This window comes from Lagenorhynchus albirostris, chromosome 13 (assembly GCF_949774975.1).
Source record: "Lagenorhynchus albirostris chromosome 13, mLagAlb1.1, whole genome shotgun sequence".
In the NCBI taxonomy this organism is placed as follows: Eukaryota; Metazoa; Chordata; class Mammalia; order Artiodactyla; family Delphinidae; genus Lagenorhynchus; species Lagenorhynchus albirostris.
The window spans coordinates 88141699-88162113 of record NC_083107.1 but is presented as its reverse complement, the minus strand read 5'-3'; the positions used below and the strand labels follow the sequence as shown (position 1 = coordinate 88162113).

The window sequence follows — 20415 nt, the reverse complement described above, 5'->3', positions numbered from 1 at the left end:
AAGACCTCTTAAGAGCTCAGAAATGTATGTGTGTATACAGATTATACATAAATACCTAAAAATGTATATATACTTAAAATTGTCCTTTAGTTTCACTGAGGTTAATACTCCAAGACTTGGAGTGGAGGAAAACACAAGGATTTAGAAGAATGGAGGAGAGGAACTAGAATTTACTTTTTTTTTTTTCTTCCATTTTTTGGACAAATATTTATTGAGTCCTATCAGGCACAGGCTCTGGGTATATAGTAGGAAACCAAAGAAACAAAACAAAAATCCCCACATAAAATGTACTTTCTAATACAAAACCTATGGTGGAGAGAGACTTTTGCATTTTGAGCAGGAAGATGTGCAATCTCAGTTCAACACGGCACTGCTGCAGCGATCACGGGCTGACCTGCTCTACGGCTCAGCAAACCTGCAGTTTAGTCAACCAGCTTAGAAAAAACGAAGAGGTACAGGGTGTTGTTTTTTTTTTTAATTTTTTAATTTTATGATGCTTTAAACAGATCAAGAATTCCTCAGAGCCTGCCTCTCAGGAGGAGGGAGAGAAGGAAGGGCAGATGGAGGACAGAGAAGAAAAATCAAGATACCCCTGACGATCCTCCGTTTTTTTTTTTTCCCCCCAGAGAGTTACACTCCCTTGAGCAATTTGATTTCAGAGCTGGCGTGAAACGTGCTGCCTACTCAGATGTCTAGCAGCTCCTTCCCCTGAATGTAATAGCTGAGGGGAGATGCTTGGAATGAAAACCCCATCCTTTGGGCTGTTACCTTGATAGATTATAGCATATTATTCTGCCTGAACTCTTCTTGTCAAAGTGTACTCCTGGTTTCCAGCTCTCATACTAACTTAGCCTTCATCGTGTTGGATTATAATTCTGTCTGTCTTAGTTTAAATTTAACAAAGAGAAAAGAACTGGAAGGGGTTACTGTCTTTTTTCCCCGCTTAAACAGAATCTCCTCCATGCCAGCCTCGCATTTTAGCAGCCCTGATCTCCACGGAAACTGCATGCCCCGACACTCCTCCAAAATCTAGGAATAAAAATACTAATAGAGAAGAAAGCATTTGCAAAACATAAAATTACTGACCTCTCTCCATTCATACAAATTACACTTATTTCTAACAACTACGGTCAGCGTTGTGCGCTCAGGCGCACGCCCAGCGCACTTGGCGATGGAGGGACCCCTTTGTTCTGGAGAGGAGGTGCGGGCAGGCGTGCCGGCTCACCGGCCGGGAGCACGAGGCGCCCGCGCCGCCTGCGTCCCCGGCCCCCTAGTGGTCTCGCCAGACAGCTCTGCGCGCTGCGGCGGCCGCACGGCTTCCTCCCAATGCCGGGAGCCCATCGACGAGGAGCCGCCCTAAGTATCGCTCACCGATTTGGCATCTATGCTGTTTTGAACTAATGGAAGCCGGCTGTAATTGCCTGGCTGGGAACCCGTGGGGAAACGGGATTTCTGCACTGTCTTTGTTCCCCAGGGCTGGGCGGGAGGGAGCAGTCCTGCGTTTCTCCTGACCGCGGCGCTGCCCACCCTCCTCTGCTTAAGGTCCAGGGCGCACGTCTCCTGGAGCTTCCTATTCTCTGTGCAGCTCTCGGAACCGTCAGGAGTGCGCGTGGTGTCCTTCTGTTTCCAGAAGTGACTCTGGGTCCTAAAGAGGAGGGTCCCAAATGGACACGTTCATCTAAAAGACCTGACGATTTCTCCTGGTCTGGAAAGTGCGTCCCCAGGACCCCGCGCTGTCAGGCCTCCTCCGAGCAGAGCCCGGCGGGCGCACGGTCTGCGCCGGCCTCTGGGAGGGAGGCGCCTGCGGGACCGCTGGGCCGAGACCGCCGGGGGGGGGGGAGGTGGAGGTGGGGATGCGCCGCGGCCCCGCCCCCGCCCGCGGCCCCGCCCCCGGCCCCCGCCAGGTGCGCCGCCGGGCCCGTACCCGCGCGGCGCACAGGTCCTGCGGCTTGGTGGACAGGTTCTGCGGCATCTCGCGGCAGCGCGTGGACAGGTTGAGGATGGCCGTGGCCGCCATGTGCGCCGCCTCCATGTCGTGCGTGTAGTCGAAGCTGCTCTTGCTGCACGTGCTGCTGGCGCTGCTGCCGCCGCCGCAGCTCAGGTTGCTGCTGCTGGGCGCGTAGGTGCTGGCGGCACTGCTGCTGGGGCTGGCGTCCTTGCAGTACCGCTTCGCTGGGGAGACAGGGGACAGGGATGACTCGGGGCCCCCGCCCGGGGCCACGGCAACAGAAGAGCCGCCCGCGCCGCCCGCCCGCCCTGGGCGCCCACGCCAGAGCGCAGGTACCCAGGGGGACGCGGCACCCGCCGACCCGCTGATTCCCGAACGAAAAAGTCTGGCTTTTCCCCCTTTTTTCCTTTTTTCACATGGTGTATATTTGGACGGGCAGAGCTGGGGACCAGCGGGAAGAGCGCGTATGGCTCTCAAGCGGGAGGCAGGGGGCCCACTGAGTAACCATTAAGGGCGCGCTCCCGGTCAGGGAGCGGCCACCAAGATGCGGGGAGCGACTGGCCGCAGCAGCCTGATCACCGCCGGAGGGAGGTTCCCCTTATGACCGCTCATCTGCTCGCCGGGGTGACGGGGACCCTGTAGACCCCTCATCCCGCTAGAGACCGGATGAGCCGTCTGGCCGCGAGGGGCCACAGTGGCCATTTGGGGCTCACTGTCCTGTGCAGGTGACCCAGCTGAACAGGTAGGGCCTCTGCGGGCCTGCGGGCACCTGCGCTTTGGGGAGTGGCGTTCCAGTCAGGGTGCAGGCGAGACCCCGACAGAAACCCCTTCCCTCTGTGATTCTAAAAAGAGCCACCGGGGGGGACGGCCAGTGACGGGGAGAGAACCGCACACACGTGCGGACTCACATAAGCAAGGCAAGTGCTCAGGCGTTCGGGGCTTCGGGGACGGGCAGACGCCCGTGTGCGCCCGCAGCCCCGACCTTCGTGCGGGAACGACCGTCCTCCACACGCCCCAGCTTCGCTTCCCGGGTCCTTCTGAACAGCCAGCCTCCCCAGCAGTCCAACAGGTCCTCAAGAGCAAGTGTGGTTGCTAGAGCTGTTCACAACCTCCTTTGACGCAAGGACGGGAAGATGATTGCTGGATGATAGATTAGGATGGGCCCTGGTCGTTAAAGGCACAGGATGCCCTTTGCTTAGGGGTCAGCAGCTCACCTGACCCTGCAGAGGGAGGAATTGCTCTGAGGGGAGAGCCTGCAGGGAGCCAGGAGACCCTTCTGCAGCACCGGGACCCCTCCGGCAAGCCACCCTTTCGTGCGGCACAGGCGTCTCAGCACCTCCTTCCTGCCCACTCAGGTATGGTCTGGAAGTGACCACAACCTCACAGACATCACGGGTGGTCATCACAGCACCACCAAGAACTGCCCCAAAGCACCCTATTCCTATACAAGTGAGAGAAGAGCTAAGCTTTCACTATTGGTACCTTTTGACCTTGGACGGAAGACTGAGCTTTCCTGACATCAAGGACGTGGCTTGGCAATGTCTGGGCGCATGGCAGCCTCAGGGAAGCTGTCGCCTTGTCGCTGCCTCTCGCGCGGACCCGGAGGTCACTTTCCCACCGTCAAACCCGCCCAACGCGGAGATTAACTCGTCAGGGAGTTACTTCTGTTCTGCTAATCAGAGTCAGCTGAGCCCTGAGGGTCAGTCCTCACACTGTCCGTGTGTCTGTCCTTCCCTCCTCTCTCCTCCGTGAAAGCATCACGTCGAAACAGCAGCCAGGGCAGTGGGGGGACGGGGGTCTCACGTCTGAGCAGAGACCGGGGGGCCGGGGGCGGCGTGCAGGGGGACCTGCCCACTGGGTTCTGTAAACCGACCGGGGCAGCGAGGCCGCTCCACAGCTCACAAGACTCCAAACTGACTGAAGTCTGTGGCCTTACAGCGTTTACGATTCTGTTATAAAAATAGGAAAATAAAAACCGGGAGAAATGATCTAACACTTATGAGGGATTTTGTCCCCTAGTGAGGGCTAGACACTGGGTCGGTAAAAGAAATGTGGTCCACGTAAATAAGGAAAAAGTTTTGTTTTGAAATGAAGGAATTTCAGTTCCTAAAGCAAAGTAAACAGGACACGTGTGTCTACGCAGCAAATTGCAGCAAAGTTCTGGAAAGTGCCTCTACTTTACCAGACATTTAAATCAAAAGATTCTACTTCTCCTGGATTACGCTGAGTTGATGGGACTCGTCCAGAATTTTAGCAGGTGATGGAACCGTGGACAATTTATTGATGGGCCTGTCAGCTCACGCGACCCAGGAGGAAAGTGAGGACAGCATTCATTTCACAAGCATCCTTTCACTAAGGGCCATCAATCATGTACTACTTTGTTCCAAAAGAAAATGAGTCTCTATACTTCAACTCTCTCGGGTAATGAAGGTCTTTGGTTTTAATAATTATCGCCTGTTGGTAAGATATTTACGAAACCGTTAGTGTCAGTAATTTTTACGACCAGTCACAGTTTCTGGGGCTCGTTGCATGGACACCATGGGGCGCCACAGAGCAGGGGGGCACTGGAAGGCCGTCACGGCTCTTGCCGTCTCCTGCTCAGAACTGAGGAAGCCCCCCACCCTTTAACAAAGTCAAAACGCACATTCTTTTTCTTTCCACACACAGAGCTATTTTCAATCAAAACTTTTCCCAATCAATCCGCAGACAAAATGTGTTACTGTCCCTCTAGGCACCAGCACATCACTGAACTCATGCGATGGAATTGCCTTCCTTTAGAATGACACCCTTGCATTTACAGCATCAGAGGTCCTCCCGACCTTACACCGTACTGAGAGATACCTCTTCAGGTACCCTGCCCTCTCGTGCAGGAAAACGAAAAACGACATGGGATTCATAGTGATGAAATATGACAAATGAGAAAAACAGAACGACCACCTTCCACCTTATTAATCTACTCTGCCTGTGAGAGTCTTACTAAGTGGGTGCGTCTCACTTTCTTCTGAAATAACATTTCCTGTAGGGAATAGATAACTGTGTCCTTCCAATCTGAATTTCCACGAAAAGCAGACAAAACCGAATACGGCCCAGAGGCGCGCCTCCTGAGTATCTGCGCTGCCGGATGGGGCCTGGCCCCGTCAGGTTTGGCTGGACTCAGGGGTCCACGCCGCGTAACTTGTAGCAGCGACTCCTAGTCTTTACGTGGGTCCACGGCTGTGCTTTCCCGTAAGTAAACTGAGATACAGATGCAGAGTCCTAAGGGGCATAAAAGCCGCTTCTTCGCGAGAACGTCCTGTTCGGTGGCCTCTGAAGGCAGTTTGCGCACGCGGTTTATCGTGTCTAATCAGAGTCGGATCCTTGGCTGGGCTCGCGCGCGCTCGCTGGCCGAGTGTTCTCTGCGCTCGCCTGTCTGCCCTGCTGGCGCCGGCCGGTGGGGTTCGGCGCTGAGCCTCAGAAGCGTGCGCATGCGCCCCTCATTCTGCACAAGCAGCTCTAAGGAGGTTGGGAGGAGGCCACTGAGTGCAGGTGGGCGTCTGTCCGAGAGATCTGGCTGCGGGAGAAGCTTCTGGAAGCAGAGGTGAATGTGGGAGAGCATGGGGGCAGGAGAACGGGGTGGGAGGGCAGGTATTCCCAGGAGAAGCTGGCCTGGTGGCAGGAGGTGGGGAGGGCAGGAGGCCCAGCCCAGAGGATGGGTCCTGGGGCCCCGGAGGGCCAGCCCGGGCCACCTGGTGTTGAGGCCTGGACCGGGGGAGGGCCGACAACGGTGGGCACGGTGGGCATATCAGAGACAAGGTTTGGAGGAGCAGAGGGGGCTTCAAAGATGATCAAGGAGTGTTGAGCTCAGGAGAATTTAGAAGCTGGGAATAACCAAGAGGGGGCTCGTGAGAGGGGCCCATTCAGGGCTTGGAAACAAAGCCTGAGGGTGGTGATAAATTGCCCAGAGACACAGCGGAGATGGCTTAGACCCGCTCGGAAAATTCTTCTGTGAAGGGCCTGGCAGTGGTCGAGCCTTGGCGGCCACGGGGTCTCTGCTGGGACCGCACACCCGGCTGTTGTCCTGGGAAACAGCCACCGGCCTTACGGGTGATGTGGCCTTCAGCCAGTAAAACTGCTCTGAACGCTGAGATTCTAATTCTCCTTCTTTTGTTGTTTTCCATCTGTTTTAAAATGGAACGGCCATTCTTAGCTCACCATAAAACACAGGCATGGGGGGAGAGGCGGGGGAGATGCCGGCTTGGGGCTCCCGGGGGCAGGGTCTCCCGGCTTCCCTTGGACGTCACCTCCTGCACACGGTGTCTGTGTCCTCCTCCCCGAGGCAGGCGACCCAAAGCTGTCTCCACAGCGCCTCAGGGTCAACCTGTCCCTCCTCTCATGCATCTGAAGTTCAGCCTCACCAGCCTGCTGGCAGCTCCCACTCACCTGTGGGTTTCCTGCCCTCTAGTAATTTCCACTCAAGCTTCATGACCAAGTTTAAAATGTGCCACTTTGGTAAAGCTCATGCTGATTCCTCCAGGCAGAATGGACGCCTTGCTTCACTGTGCCTGAGTACGTGTTTCACTGTCTTCTCTTTATCCACAATCTCTTCCTTGAAACTTGTTATAGAGAAAGAAAGAATAGAGAGAGATGATGGATAGATGGATGATGGATAGATAGGTGGGCCCATGGATGGATGGATGGAGGGAGGGAGGGATGGAGGGATGGGTAGTGGATGGATGGAGAGAGGGATGGTGGATGGAGGGATGGAGGGATGGAGGGATGGATGGTGGATGGAGGGATGGATGGTGGATGGAGGGATGGAGGGATGGATAGGTGGGCGGGTGGAAGGATGAAGGGATAGATCTATAGACAGGTGGATAGACAGGTAGATGAGCCAGACAGATAGCAACTATTGAGTGTCTGGAAGAATGCAGGTGGATAAATCAATGTTTGCTGAGTGTTTCTGATCACAGTTGGTGGAAGCCGAGGGATGACGTGCAGAGCCTGAGGCAAGGGTCCTGCTTCTCTATCCCACTGTGCACGTCCAGGCCCTGCTCCTTGCTCCCAGGCATTATGCTCCCCTGCCCCACAGGAGGCTCACTTCACTGTTTTTCTTTGGGAGCAATGGCCCAGTTCACTGTGTACCTGAGGCAAACCTTGGGGACAGCCCTCTGGGGGGTGACTGCAGACGCTGGTCACTCTGCGGTGTACACTGCCTGTCGCCCGGGCACAGGGATGGCCCTCCTCAGCTCACACCCCTCAAGAACCCTAAGCCTACCCATCTCATCCTCAGTGGGCACCTCCCTTGTTGTTTTGACTGTGGATCTTGTGGAAGAGGAATGGAGTTGTCTGTTTTCTTCTCAGTAGATTGTTGTAAAGGCCAACTTCCCCTTTTTCTTAGCTTCTCGAAGATCTAGCATTGAAGTTTCTGTTCTGTGTTCTTGTTTATCTGTGGGTCACCTGAAGAGCAGGGCTCTGCCCATTTCCAACAACAGGTGTTTTTTCCGGGGGTGAGAATAGATGCCGGTGACACTAACAGGCGTGAGTTCCCCTCTCTAGCCTCGTCTGCTGAACTTTGCTGCAGCTGCACGTGGCCAGCAGGCGGGGAGCGATCGCTACCTCTGCTCTTGAGGAAACTGCCACACAGGAAGATTAATGTATCTAATACCACATGGCTCCTAAATGGAAGAGCTGAGGAAGCCGCTGTGACCAGACATGTGCCTCCTGGTCACGACTTCGCCCAGATCCAGCCACAACAATGGGGTGAAGGAAATCAGGTCTCACAGGACAACAGCAACAAGACGTATGTAGCAATGACCACCTGGCGCAAGTGCCCATCAGATCACTACAAAATGTCAGTGAACTGGGAATCCTACAAGCACAATCCTTAATTACGTGCATTCAAATTCTTTTGGTCCCTCATTTGCAATCAGATGAATGAAGTTGTAACAAAGCCTGAAACTGGCAAATCGTTATTACAAAAAACCCAGATTGTTTTCTGTTATACCCTAAGCCACTCCCTTTTCCCACTGCCATCTTTGTCCCTATATATTTAGAATTGATACATGCAAGGGTAATCAATCTGAGATACATCAAAGAAATATTACATTTCATTCACCATACAAATTAATTGTTATTAAGGCAAAGAATGACTAAAATAATGTAGAATTGTAAAAAGGTTTTGGAACTCCCCAAGCATTCAATTTAAGTGTTTTTTTTTTTTTGAGTGTTGTGATTTTCATTAAATATCTTTTTCAGAGAGCAGCTCCGAGATCTTTCAAACCCTCTCTCCTCACCTCTGCTGGTGAACACCAAGAGACTCCTGAATCACCCAGCTCATGCAACCCACATCCCCACTGGTAAACTCTGCCAACTAAGTCCATACATCCTGGAATTTGAAGTAGAAGCGAGGTTAGATAAGTAAAGTCACAGAAACGCAGTCTTCCCCTCTGTGCTTCAACTACTTACCAAGTTAGCTCTGTGATGAAATGAGAACTAGTCTGTTTAGAGTTTACACCCCAGTAGTGGGTTCACATATGCATGAGTTAAAATAAACGATCTTGTCCTGTGAAGCACGCAGTGTTTATCTGTTTCATGGGTTCTATTTTCGTAGAGGCAGCTACAAGTGAGGCCAGTGACAAAGTTACAAAGCCAGGACAGGGGGCTCCCCAGGGCCCACACCTGGGTCCGAGCCCGCTGGAAGGAGGCCGGCGGGACCCGCAGGAGTTGTGCGCCCCTGGCTGCGTGTTAGAATCACTGGCTGACTTTTTAAAAATGCTGCACACAGGGAATACCTCCAGGGAGTCTGATTTACTTGGTCTGGGGTGCAGCCCTGGGCATGAGAATTTAAAAAGTCTCCCCAGATGAATGCGACGTGCATCCCAGCTTGAGAACAGGGAGGGAACACAGAGCTTCTCACGAGATCCAAGAGCTCTGGGCAGCTGTCCCCGGCTCTCCTGGTTTTGTCTGTTGGGGCATCTATTAAAGGAAGTCAGTAAAGATGAGGACACCGTCTCAGCAGCAGCATGAAGCAGACGAGCCCACGGCTGTCTGCCTCTACGTCCTGCCAGCAGCCGGTTGCTCTGCTCTGGGGATAACGGGGGAAGGGCATCGCCCTCCCTCCCCTGGGGCCTGCTCTCCCACACCTGGGGCTGAAGGAACCCGCCTAGGCTGCCCGCGTGCTTTCCTTGCTGCCCCTCGAGTGACCCCATGCTCCAGCAGTTTGTAGGAAATGGATATACACAATAACAACATTAGCAACGGCAAGCGTGACTCTCATGTATAAGAGGGTGCACCTCCTACCATCATATCCTTTGGGGGATATATCCCTGGTTTGCACCTTGGGAGCTATGGCCCGCTTGCCATAAGTATGGCTGTCGTAACTGTTGTATTCAAACGAGGTCTTGGAATATTTCTCCAGCTCTTTGGCCAAGTTGGAGCGAGGCGTGGTGGTGGGGACGCTGTTTCTGTAGCCGTAGTGAGGGATCTCGAGCTGCTTTACGAAGCACATGGGCCTGGAAGCAAAAAGAGACAGTGCACAGCTGGCTTTCTCATGGCTGCGCATGAGACGTGGCTGGTCTTAAAATTAGAGCACCTTTGCTTAGCTGTGTTAAGGAACCAGACCTCTCACTAAAGTCCCAATTCTATCTTCCTGAGCAGAAGCCCAGTGTGCTGTAATGATATAACCTCAAATCAGCAATCTGCCTAGATGCCAACTTTGGAAATAAAAAGAACAGAAAGTGAAATACTTAACCTTTTGCCCTTTTTTCTTTTTCTTTTCAGAGTCTGGGGAGGTACGATGAAGATATGAGATGTGAACGTGGGAAAGAATCTCACATCCGTGCGTTTTCTTTTGCAGGGTTTGCAGAGAGTAAGCGTTACACACGGTGAAGTGAGCTAATAAGAAACTCCCTTAACGAAATACGAGGAAATGAAAGAAATGCTCTTAAGGACGTGGAGATGAAGCTAGATAAAAACATATCCTGCTGGACGATAAAATGGAGCACGTAGTGATGTATTTTGACAAATATTAACATGCACTCTCAAGATTGCCTAGTAGTCATTCATTTTTCTATACTTTGGAATTAAATATTTAAATGAAAGAACTCTCAATTACATATGCATTAATATCCTATCTTGTTTCTTCTGTGTGTCCATCTATCTATCCCATAGGCAGAATTTTTTAACTTTTTTTGAAATAATTTTAGATTTACAGAAAGTAGTGCAGAGATTCCTTTAGAGTTTTTACCTAAAACTTCCCCTTACGTTAACAACTTTATCAAGTTACCAACACATTTACTTTGATTTCATTAATTTAGCCTATTTACTTCTCAAATCAACCAAATGATGTAACGATCAGTTAAACGTCTATTACTTGAGGCATTTTGCCAGGCAATGGGCAGGGCGGTGGGGGGGCTCATAAATGAATGAAGCTGTAGGCCTTGCCTTCAAAGGTCACCTGGAATGTGATCTTGTTTTAGGAGCCCGAGCTTCTGAGAATCCTGGCGAGTGGAGGACACTCCCGGCTGTGAGATTCCATTCAGTTTTAAGGGAGAAGGTGGCATTTGTCAAGGTTAAGATCCAGGGTGGTGTAGGAAACACGCCAGGAAAGTCAAACAATGGGGAACGTCTCTGGGGGAACAGCAGGGACGGGCTGGGTGGGACCAGATTGGGACTCTGTCCATTTGTCCAGCAGGCAAGGCCAAGGGACTTGGGCCGGGGAAGGCCCGACCCCTGAGCCTCCAGGAGGTCGGGACCGGCTCCAATGGAGGCTGCGCTGGAGCAGAGGCATCGGGAAGGGACACTTGATGACAAAACGGAGCAGGTGATGGAGGCCGGGAGCTGGGAGGCTGCAGAGCGGGTGCGGCCTTGGGCAGGCCCGTAGCCCTCACCTAAGTCTCAGCGTCCCGTTAGACAATCTGCCCAAAGACTCTTAAAATCTTAAGTAATTGAACTGTTGGTTGAAATTATTTTTTTCTTCCTTCCTTCCTGTCTTACCGCCTTGAATGAGCGTCCCCTGCGTGGAGACATCCCGGGGAATGTGAAGGTGACGGGGATGGACACCAGGTCCTCCAGACCTGGCTTACGGCCGGGACGTCAGTGCCTGAGCTGAGCCCTCGGAGGCTGCAGAGCCCAGCCCCACGCCTCCCCTGCGGTGGGAGGGGTCCTTCTCTCCCTCCGGGCCTGTCCCCATGCTGCTTCCCCACCACGCAGCCGGAGGCTCGGGAAGAAAACTGTTTGCAGCTGCGCAAATCCTGGCCCACGATCTTCTGTTCTGTTGTCACTTGGCAGAAGGTTTCCCACTGCGTGACACGAAGAAAGGGTTCCAGGCTGTGAAGCACAGCCTCGCTCTCTGATCAGAGCGAGGCTCCGTCTGAACAAGGTGATGTTTGCCACTTCAGATGTATCTTGTCCGTGTCAAGCGGCCAGCGGAGCTCCTCAGTGGAAAGTAAGCTTGACACTGATCCCAGGACAGGCGTTAGTCACTTCGCGGCCACCCGACATCAGAAGGATGTGGGCACGGGGAGCCTTCCAGCTCTCGGGGGTCTGGCCCCAGTGGGGGAGGGAAATTAACAGAAGTCCTCAACTCTCTCTCCCTTTGCTCAAACTTTCCTTTGGTTAATAACTATTCCTTCTCACATGCACACAGCCCCGGGGGCCTGGCAGGGAGGTTGTCATGCTCCCAGTAACCAAGAGTGGCCTGAGGGGCCCTCGGGGAGAGCCTGTCAGGTATTTGGTGTCAGCGCACCTGTAAGATGAGTGAGTTACAGGCACCCTGGGGGCAGGTGAGGTCGGCAACGCCCACGCATAAAAATAGCTAGAGGAGCGCACCCCCGACTTTATCGGGGGTTTAGGCTCCTAGGGGGCTTTTATTTTTGTCTAGGGAAATATTTCTCATTTTTTATAAAGATTTGAACTTTTCTGTTGCGAGATAAAAAGGAGTTTAATGACAGTGGTGAATTCCTTTCAGAAAGATGGGAAATAATACAGGAAAAAACCAAAGAAGGGTTCGTATCGTTTGCCTAGTGGTTTTTTCCAAGTGATTTATGCCAAAGAAATAACAGGAGCAAAGTTGTGCATGCGTGTGTGTGTGTGCGTGTGCGTGTGCGTGTGCGTGTTTACTGCTCTCCTTTTAATAGTAAAGTTGGAATCACACTAAGTGCCTCAGGGCCAGAACCCAGTCCCAGCACAGGTGCTGCCTCCCCCAGTGGGTACCAGCAGCTATGAGGATGACAGGTACGATTCTTACACAGACGAGGAAGCGGCTGCTGTGACACTGACTAAACAGGCAGGATGCACAGAGGTCGTCACGGTTTGCATGTGGATGAGGGTTTGAAGGGGACACGCGAAATGAGCGCTGAGGGAAGAGAGCTCCTCTCCCACCTGCGCTCCTGATGTAATCACCCTAACTGTCCAGGGGGCGAGCAGGCAGCATCTGCGGCGTCCCCGGCTGCGCCACTGGGGACCGAGAGGTTTCCGGGAAGGCCTCTCACCCCTCTGCGCCCTGGTCTCCTCGCTCGTCAAGAGGGGGTAATGACACCATGCCGCCCGCCTGCCGGGAGCATCTGAGGACGAGGTTTCTCTGCGCGCAGGGGAGGGGATGCTGTTACCCCGACGTCCTCGAGAACACGAAGCCCACCCCGCGCCTCCAAACTGAGGTGAAACTACTGGGGGCACCTCGTGAACTCTCTAAGCCTCCCTTTCAGCCAGCCTTTACCGAATCGTGAAGCGTCAGGGCCAGAAAGAAAGCCAGACACAGCTCTGTCTGCTTCTCTTGTGCGAACGGTCACACGGGGTCAGGGAGACCCGGGGGTGACGAGCCCTGCCCCCGCACAGCCCCCAGGATGGAGCCGCAGGGGAGGGTCGTGACCCCGGCGAGTTCTTCCAGCTGCACCAGCTCCCCTCCACTCCCACTGAGGACGGCCGCCCCTCATGAAGCAACCGGGTGCCTGGCCCGTGGGGACGGCCGTGGACGGACCCCGAATGTGTGTCTGGTACCTTAGCACTCGGTCCGAGGCCTGGTTGGACTTGGACACGTCACAGCTCTGGTGCTTTTCTTGGGCCTTTGCCAATTTCTCCGCTGCGGCAATAGGGCATCCGGAGAGGCTGCAATGACAGGAGGGATCTGAGTGTGTCCTCCGAGGCACTCCGACAGCAACCCCATCGCCGCCCCCCTCCTCTGCCTTGGGCGGCACCAGGCTCCCAAGCCTGTCAGGGGACATCACGGTGTTTGCCCCTGGCCTCCGGCAGACCATGCCGATGGCCGTGCCGTGTGTGCAGGACACGTGGTCCTTTCCAATGACAGCAACACAAAGGCTGTATCGTTAAAGGGAACATGAGATGTTAGACACCACTGCCGTTCTGGGACGCTTGCGGTTTCTGGAGCTGGGGAATTAGCCGCTTGGGTAGGATGGTTTCTAAAACGCCCGAGAACAGGGCTCTCTGGCGGCTGCTGACCACAGCACGTGGGATGCAGCGTGACCAGCCGGTCTACATCCTCCCCAGGAAGAGACACAGAAGGGAAGGAAAGCAGAGGAATCTCGAGGCTGCAGGAAAATGCTTTTCTGCCACTAAATATTTACGGGAAGAGACAACAGATGTGCTCCTTGGTGTTTAAGCTGACTCTTCATGAAACCCTGGTGTCTGCTCTTTGTGTATCCGTGTGGGTGTCTGCTCTTTGTGTATCCGTGTGTGTCTCTGCACACAGTGCAGAGACTTAATCCGCATACACACAGCGTCTGGAAGCTGCGATTCTGCGGAGGTGTGATGGACGAGCTGACGCTGGGAACCCCCTGAACAGGGCTCAGGAGGCACCCCGCCAACCCATCCGTCATGCCCCCTTCTCCAGAGGACGCCCAGGAGCACCTCTGAAGGGCGCAGGTTGGCGACCTCATTCATTATAAACTTAACACAAGCAACCAAATTTACCGGAGAAGCAAAAATTATGGTGAAACTTATAAGAGTTTCCTCCGTTTAGATATACTTTTATGCCACTTTGTGAAGCTGAAACTATAGGCAGTTAAAGAAAAATCTGACAGAATCACTTTCAGGCCACTGGAAAAAAAAGGGAGCTGATAGGAACTGAGTATTAGGAGGAACTTAGCGAAAGTCAGAATAAGATAGGAGAAGGGAACTGGAATTTGTCCAGAGCAAAAGTGTGACCGCAGCCCTAGCCCAGGAGGGACGGGCCTGCCCCCTGAGCCCCCTCTCCTGCGGTGTGCTCTGCCACCAGCACCTTTGCAGCCCTGCCCGCACTTTGGTGATGCCCACGCTGATGACCAGTGTTTCAGCGGGGATCACGGGGGCGGCCGGCTGGGGTCACACACGGCCCAGCCTCATGGGCTCTAGTCGCCGACCTGTCTGAGGCAGGCAGGAAGGGCCCCTCGATCCCTGGAAGGTAACGGAGCTCTTACTGCCTTCCTTGGAGTCGCTGCAGACGGTTGTGGTTCCGCCTGGGATCTGACCTCAAGGAGGACACCTGCCGGGGGACTGTCACCCCATCACAGCAAGGTGGGGGGAGACAGCTGAGAAATTCCAGTCTGCAAACGAGGGATCTAAGCGTCGGGCTTCGCCGCGCGCCCCGGGCCGGCTCAGCTCGGCTCTCCCCGCCCCCTGGCTCCCTGAGAGAAGTGCCCAGGTCTCCTGTCCCCTGGGGCAGGTCGTGCAGGGGCCGCGCCCCTCCGGAGGGCGCGGGAACATGGCCGCCGGGGATCTGCCCCCCTGCAGCCCAGGACGCAGGAGCTCTGCTTACCTTCTGTGCGAGTTCCTGTTGCTATTTACATGCCCTCGCCCTGTGCAGCCCGGAGTAGGACACTTGAGAACATTTTCATGCATGGCAAGAACTTGACAAGGAGAGGCAGAGAAAACAGCCCAGCGTTAAAACACAGAAATGGTCCCAACACAAGAATATGCAATCATTTTAACAAAGGCTGGGTTAGTTCACAACAGACAGTCCTACACACGTCTGTGATGGGCATGGGCAGGAAAACACATGTAGGAAGAAAAAGAAGGTTGTCTCCACCTGACTCTGACTGGCATGCAAAGCGGGGTGTGCTGGGCGGGAGCTGTGGACCCGGGAAGCAGGAGCACGAACTGCTCCCAGTGGGCTAGGAAAGCAAGGGCCTCCCCGTGGAACTCCCAGCCGTGAGCGCGGAACAGTGATTAGCCGTGTAACAGCACGTCGACCGGTGGTTTGAAACACAGGCCTCTGCTTTGGAAGCACGCGGTGTTAGGAAGGTGTGGTGGTCATGGGCAAACAGCCCGAACCTGATTTTTAAATGAAGATAATTAGATGATGACTCTCCGTCTAGGAACTGGGTACCTTCTGATTTATTCTATGAGGGAGGGAGGGAGGAAGTGCTCTGCGGGCCCCCATGTAAGACCCGGTGGGAGACGGAAGGCGTGGACCGTAGGGCAGGGAAGCTACTGCCCACTGCCCGGAGACCGCATTCAAATTTCCCCGCCATGGTCATGGGCCTGGACTGTCTCCTGTCTTTCCCTTTCTGGTCCTCAGCGACCACTCGCTGCTCTGGACTGTGGGGACAGCTGGGGGGTGAGCAGTGCTGCTGGGTCAAGAGAGCCGACCCCCAGCACGGGCCCCAGCCCAGCGGTCTCCGAGCTCCACAGCACAAGCTGTAGCGAGGCTGCTGGACCTTCCCTGCGGCGAGGGTCACCTGGCAGCAGGTGACCACGATCTGCCCGAGCTCGTTATGTAATCGTTATTTCCTACACTTTCTCTCATCTCCAGAACAACCTCCCTCTTTCCCCTGAAACCTCCCTCCTCTTTCCTCCCCATGTGGCCCTTACACCTGCTCTCCTCAGCCCTGGCCAGGTTCATTTTGGTTTCATCTTTTCAGCGGTCACAGCTGCATCGTCCGTGCAGGTGATCGATGCCCCATCTGTGGAGAGCTGATCCGGGGCTCGCTCTGTGCTGGGACCCGGCTGGAGCGGGCTTGGGGTCTCCTCTCCGGGGGACCCTCCCTCCCCTCCTCAGTCTGCGCTCTGACCTGCCCACCCTCTTCCTTCAGGGAATGACCCTTCCTTCCCCATCCTTTCCTGACACGTTATCATCTTATCACACCACACAGCCCTCCCCTCAAATTAACATACATCGTTCCTTTCCTTTTATGCTAAACTCTTCAACTATTAAGATTCCCCCGGGGATGGCACGCGGCTTCCGTGCTCGCCTGCGGTGTGGACCGCCCTGTCCTGCCGACTCCCACTCGGTCCTCACCCTGGCCGGCCCTGGGACGGGATCTGTGCTGCTCTGTGCCTACACGCTTCCAGCTTCCTCTGCGGCTCACGCCTCTCTCTCAGGTGTCAGCTGTCAGCTTTTCCCAGCAAACCCGCCGCCCTCTGCACCTCCCCCAGTCTGGGCTGCTGCTCAGCCTCCGTCGAGGTCTCCCCTCCAGGCAGTTTCATCCCGTTTCTACGAACACTGCGGAGGACAGACACGGCCACCTGTATGCCTGGCCTCCTCCAGGTGTCCAGGCCGGCCCTCCAGCACCCTGCGGGAATCACACACAACTTCCAGCTTCAGTCGGAAAAATCCAAGCGTTCGTTCCCCTATTGGACGTGGCCCTGGCTTGATGCCCGGTTTATCGCCCTTGCCATGGACCAGGGAGACACCTAGACGTCTTCTCAATCTCCCTCCCTTTCTCCTTCTCATGGCCTGTCCTGCCAGCCTGTCTCTGTCCCTCTGCCACTGCCTCCTTTCTGCCCTGGTCTCCCGCGTGGACCGTTACGACGGCTTTTAGAAAATGCCGTGGGTTTTCTCTCTCACGCAGGACCGGCACAAGCGTCGCCCCAGTGAAGTCTGCGGGAGGCCACGGTCCCTGATGCCCACAGCAGGGGCTGGAGCTCGGTTACGCTGTGGCCGTACTGTCTCACGCCCCCTCCTCGGCTGGGTCGGGAGTTCCGGGGGGAGGCCAGAGCTGTGTCTCATCTGTGGTGTGTCCTCTGTGTGTCTAACACAGTATGTTTCAAACTGGGTGCAGGCTACTTTGTGGAATTCAAGTGAACAGAAATGTGAGTAGGGGACAGTAGCCCAGAAAAAGCTAAAAAATAAAAAGTAGAAAAAGAGAGACGTATCTTCTATGGAGTCCTTTAATTCTTTTACATGTTTATGGTCCTATAAAAAATTGCGTATGAGTAAATCTTTAGAAGCGATTTTCTGTGGGTGCTCTGGGAGGTGTCTGTAACACTGGTGTCAGAGCTGAGTCCCCACGTCACGTGAGCAAAGGTGAGGCGAGGTGTGATCTGACCGGGTCTGCGTGAGCAGGTTCGGGTGCAGCTGGTCAGGACACAGGCCTCGTCTGACTGCATTTAGACGCTTCTTGTGAAAATATGGAGTCAGGAGGATTGCTCAGATGAGAAGGCACTGATGTTCTACTTTGATGTCTCAAAGAAACAGTGCACAAAGAAGCCCTTTCTTCTTCAAACATTACTGCTTGGTCCTAATGCCCTCTTTGTAGATGAGGACAAGAAGTACAGAGCGTGTCACCCGCCCCGCGACACACAGCGTGTTAAGACTGAACTCGACACGTCAAACCCAGGTCTCCGTGGAGACAGAGGAGCTCAGGGTTGGGACGGAGGTGGGTTTAGGTCTGAGCTCAGTTCTCTGCTCGGACCAGCTCAGAAAGCTCTGAGCATCTTCAGGGCGCTGGGTGCTGTGCTGCTTCCCGGGAGAGGCGGTGACCCTCTGGCCTTCATGTCCCTCATCTGACAACAGGGCCAATACCCCCTGCAGGGCTTATTGGGATTAGATGGGTGCCAGCCAGCGGGGTGCCCGGCCGCAGGGGGTGCTGGGGCAGAAGCTGCTGTGGGTGAAGCGAGCTACCCCTGCTCATGTAACACACGGGCGCGGCCCCTCTCCAATCCGCTGTGGCCGCAACACTGCGCCTTTGCCCACAAGGCGGTTCTGAGAAACATGGCTTTACTGTTGCCAGGGGCCACTTGCAAACCTGGGGCCACAGTAGCTTCTACAAATACGTCACCTGAAAACACTCTGCTAAAGCTGTTTTCTAAGCTACGAGCTTTTCTCTGTACTTCCAAAGGTGACCATTGTGATGGGGAAGCAACGTCACCACTCAGCTGGTCATTGTCACAAACAAGCCGAGCTATGACATATCCCCCCCATAGAAACCGTGTCTCACGGAATGAGGAAAATCCCTACCGCCTTAGACTTGAAGTCAGGATCCGACACAGAGCCATTTCTGAAAATGTGCCTTTCTTCTGAGCCATCCATCCTAACTCTACCTAAATAGTTGGCATACCTTATATGCCGAGAGAAAGATAAACAAGAAAAAGGGCTCATCATTTCAGTTCTGAAAGAAATTTAGTTGTCTCCATAGGTCAAGTGCATATTCTCAGAACTTAACTAATTAAAACGGGTGTGTAAGGTCCGAACCCACCCAAGTTAAACCCTCTTACTTAAGATCTTATTGTGTAGAAATGTCGGGACAACATGAAATAGATTTTACGAGTAAAATGCAGTAACACGTAAGTACTGGTTCGCGGAAGTGGAGAAATTCAGATAACTGTGGGCAAGAGACGTCTCGAGGCCATTTGCCTCAGGGATTCAAAGCCGTGTAGTGCTGCATGGATGGCTCAGAGACTATCTAAATTCAGTTCTACAATTTGTGAGGAGAAAAGGAGAGAAGTGACTGGCTTGGGGGTCACAGAGCAAGTTAGAAATGAAGTAAGGACCAGAGCCCCGGCCGGCTGCTCGGGGCCCGAGCTGCAGAAAGCAACACTGGATGGTGAGCCCGGGTCCTGGGGCAGGTCTACGGGGACCACGCCGAGGAAATGCTGGAGGCTGCGGGGTGGGTAGAGCCCTGGTCCTGGCTGAGCTGCCCTCCCGGACAAGGAGGGGACACCTAAGTCAGGTTGCACTGACCAGAGATGGAAATGACAGAGGCGAGGATGCAGAAACGAGTCACAGGTGTGTGCGCTCCAGGGCGCTGGTGAAACACGGACTTACTTTCTGGAGGGACCCTATCTTTGTGCGGGCATCCGGACAGACTGCGGTGATGTGGATAAAGCCCGGTTACGTGGCCCGTTCCATCGCACCCGGGGGTGGGGCACTTGCTCTCTTTCTTTTCTGCTCTCGAGGGATCTAAAAGCGACAACAGGTGTCAATAGAATGAATTTTTTACCAGCTGAAGACAAATGTGAAAATTTAACAACCGAAGAGACCTTGATCAATAAAGAAACAAAGCAGGTGTCGGGGACAGACTGTGACATCCGTGGGTAGTTCTTTGGTTTGGGGTGAATTTTTAACCTTAAACGATGTAATCATGAATCATAACATATTTTACTTTCGACACTAAAGAGAAAAAGGCTCTCCCTACCTGAACTCTTGATTAATTGTTTCCCGTGTGTTACATGATAAGCCGTTGCTCAAAGAAATCAACATAAATAATGATGAGACAGTGACCTTCTCAGAGAACAAAATGTTTCCGTGATCCTTCAGCAACTGCTTCGTGACATCCAACCAGGAAACGTAATGCCATTTAAGCTCTTGAGCAGAGCTTCTTTCTTACTGAGCGCTCTGATTGCATGTGCTACTAGTTGCACAGTTTTACCTGTGCTGACACTTCTCCTGCAACACTGTCCTTAGCACGCCAATTCAGCGCTTTTCTCAAGACCAGCTGAACTCTCAGAAGGCACTGCAAGCAAATGACCGAAATGGTGGAAGTCCCACCTGACAGAGGTGATGGGCAATCAAAAATGTTTCAGAAGCTGCTGGAGCAATAATTTGTTTTGATCTCCTCGTCTGTACTTGGAACCAGAGGCAGGCTCTGACAGCTGTGCGTGCATGCACAAAACTAAGAGGTGATGCTTCTAGGCAGCCCGTGGGCTCTGCAGTGCCAGTCGGGGAGGAGCAGAGCAGACGTTTGGTCAAAACTCGAATGGCACATGCCAGAAATGCAACGGCCTTGCTAACAAAATTATTTCTACATCCAGAACTGACCACAGTTCATAAATGTGCAGAAAATAACTCCCAAAACCCAGACCAAATAGTCCCAGGAGTGTGTGCAACACTAGTTTTGAGCCCGTTTTCAAAACCAGGTGCACAGATGATCGATAGATGGCAGTTCCTAGGAGTTTGGCCCAGGGATGCTATGGTTAAAATTTCTTTAAGGCTTTAATATTTTTATAGTGATATCTCATTAATCAGGCCAATCATGATCACTGGAAAATAGATGTTTTACTTTTGGCGAAGAATTCATTTTATATCAAGAAAAAAGATTGGTTTAAAAATTTTGGAACTTTTATGGGCTTTTTTCTCAAGTCATTCATGTGAACTTGAAACAGACAAAGGACTCACAGGCATATATAAAGACTTTTATGTTTATATAAGAACCCCTCCTTTTATTTTTAGCTAACATTCTATTCTCTGAAATGTGTCTTTAAGGTCCTGGAACCTCTTAAACCGGTGATGGCGTTGAGGGTAGTGTCCTAGATATAACAATGGGCTGCTTCCCACC

General features: G+C 53.3%; 1 protein-coding gene across 3 annotated transcripts in view; it reads right to left on the bottom strand.

The window, feature by feature from the left end:
• Window positions 1-20415, bottom strand: part of MYT1L (myelin transcription factor 1 like) — a 137381-nt gene that overhangs the window by 71475 nt on the left and 45491 nt on the right. For all 3 annotated transcript variants that reach the window (XM_060168671.1, XM_060168672.1, XM_060168673.1), the window contains exons 6-11: window positions 18906-19040; window positions 14676-14766; window positions 12923-13030; window positions 9227-9438; window positions 8935-8937; window positions 1925-2172 (exon numbers count right to left, since the gene is read on the bottom strand). In XM_060168671.1, the coding sequence (XP_060024654.1) occupies window positions 1925-2172; window positions 8935-8937; window positions 9227-9438; window positions 12923-13030; window positions 14676-14766; window positions 18906-19040 (797 nt within the window). The remainder of the gene's footprint in view (window positions 1-1924; window positions 2173-8934; window positions 8938-9226; window positions 9439-12922; window positions 13031-14675; window positions 14767-18905; window positions 19041-20415) is intronic.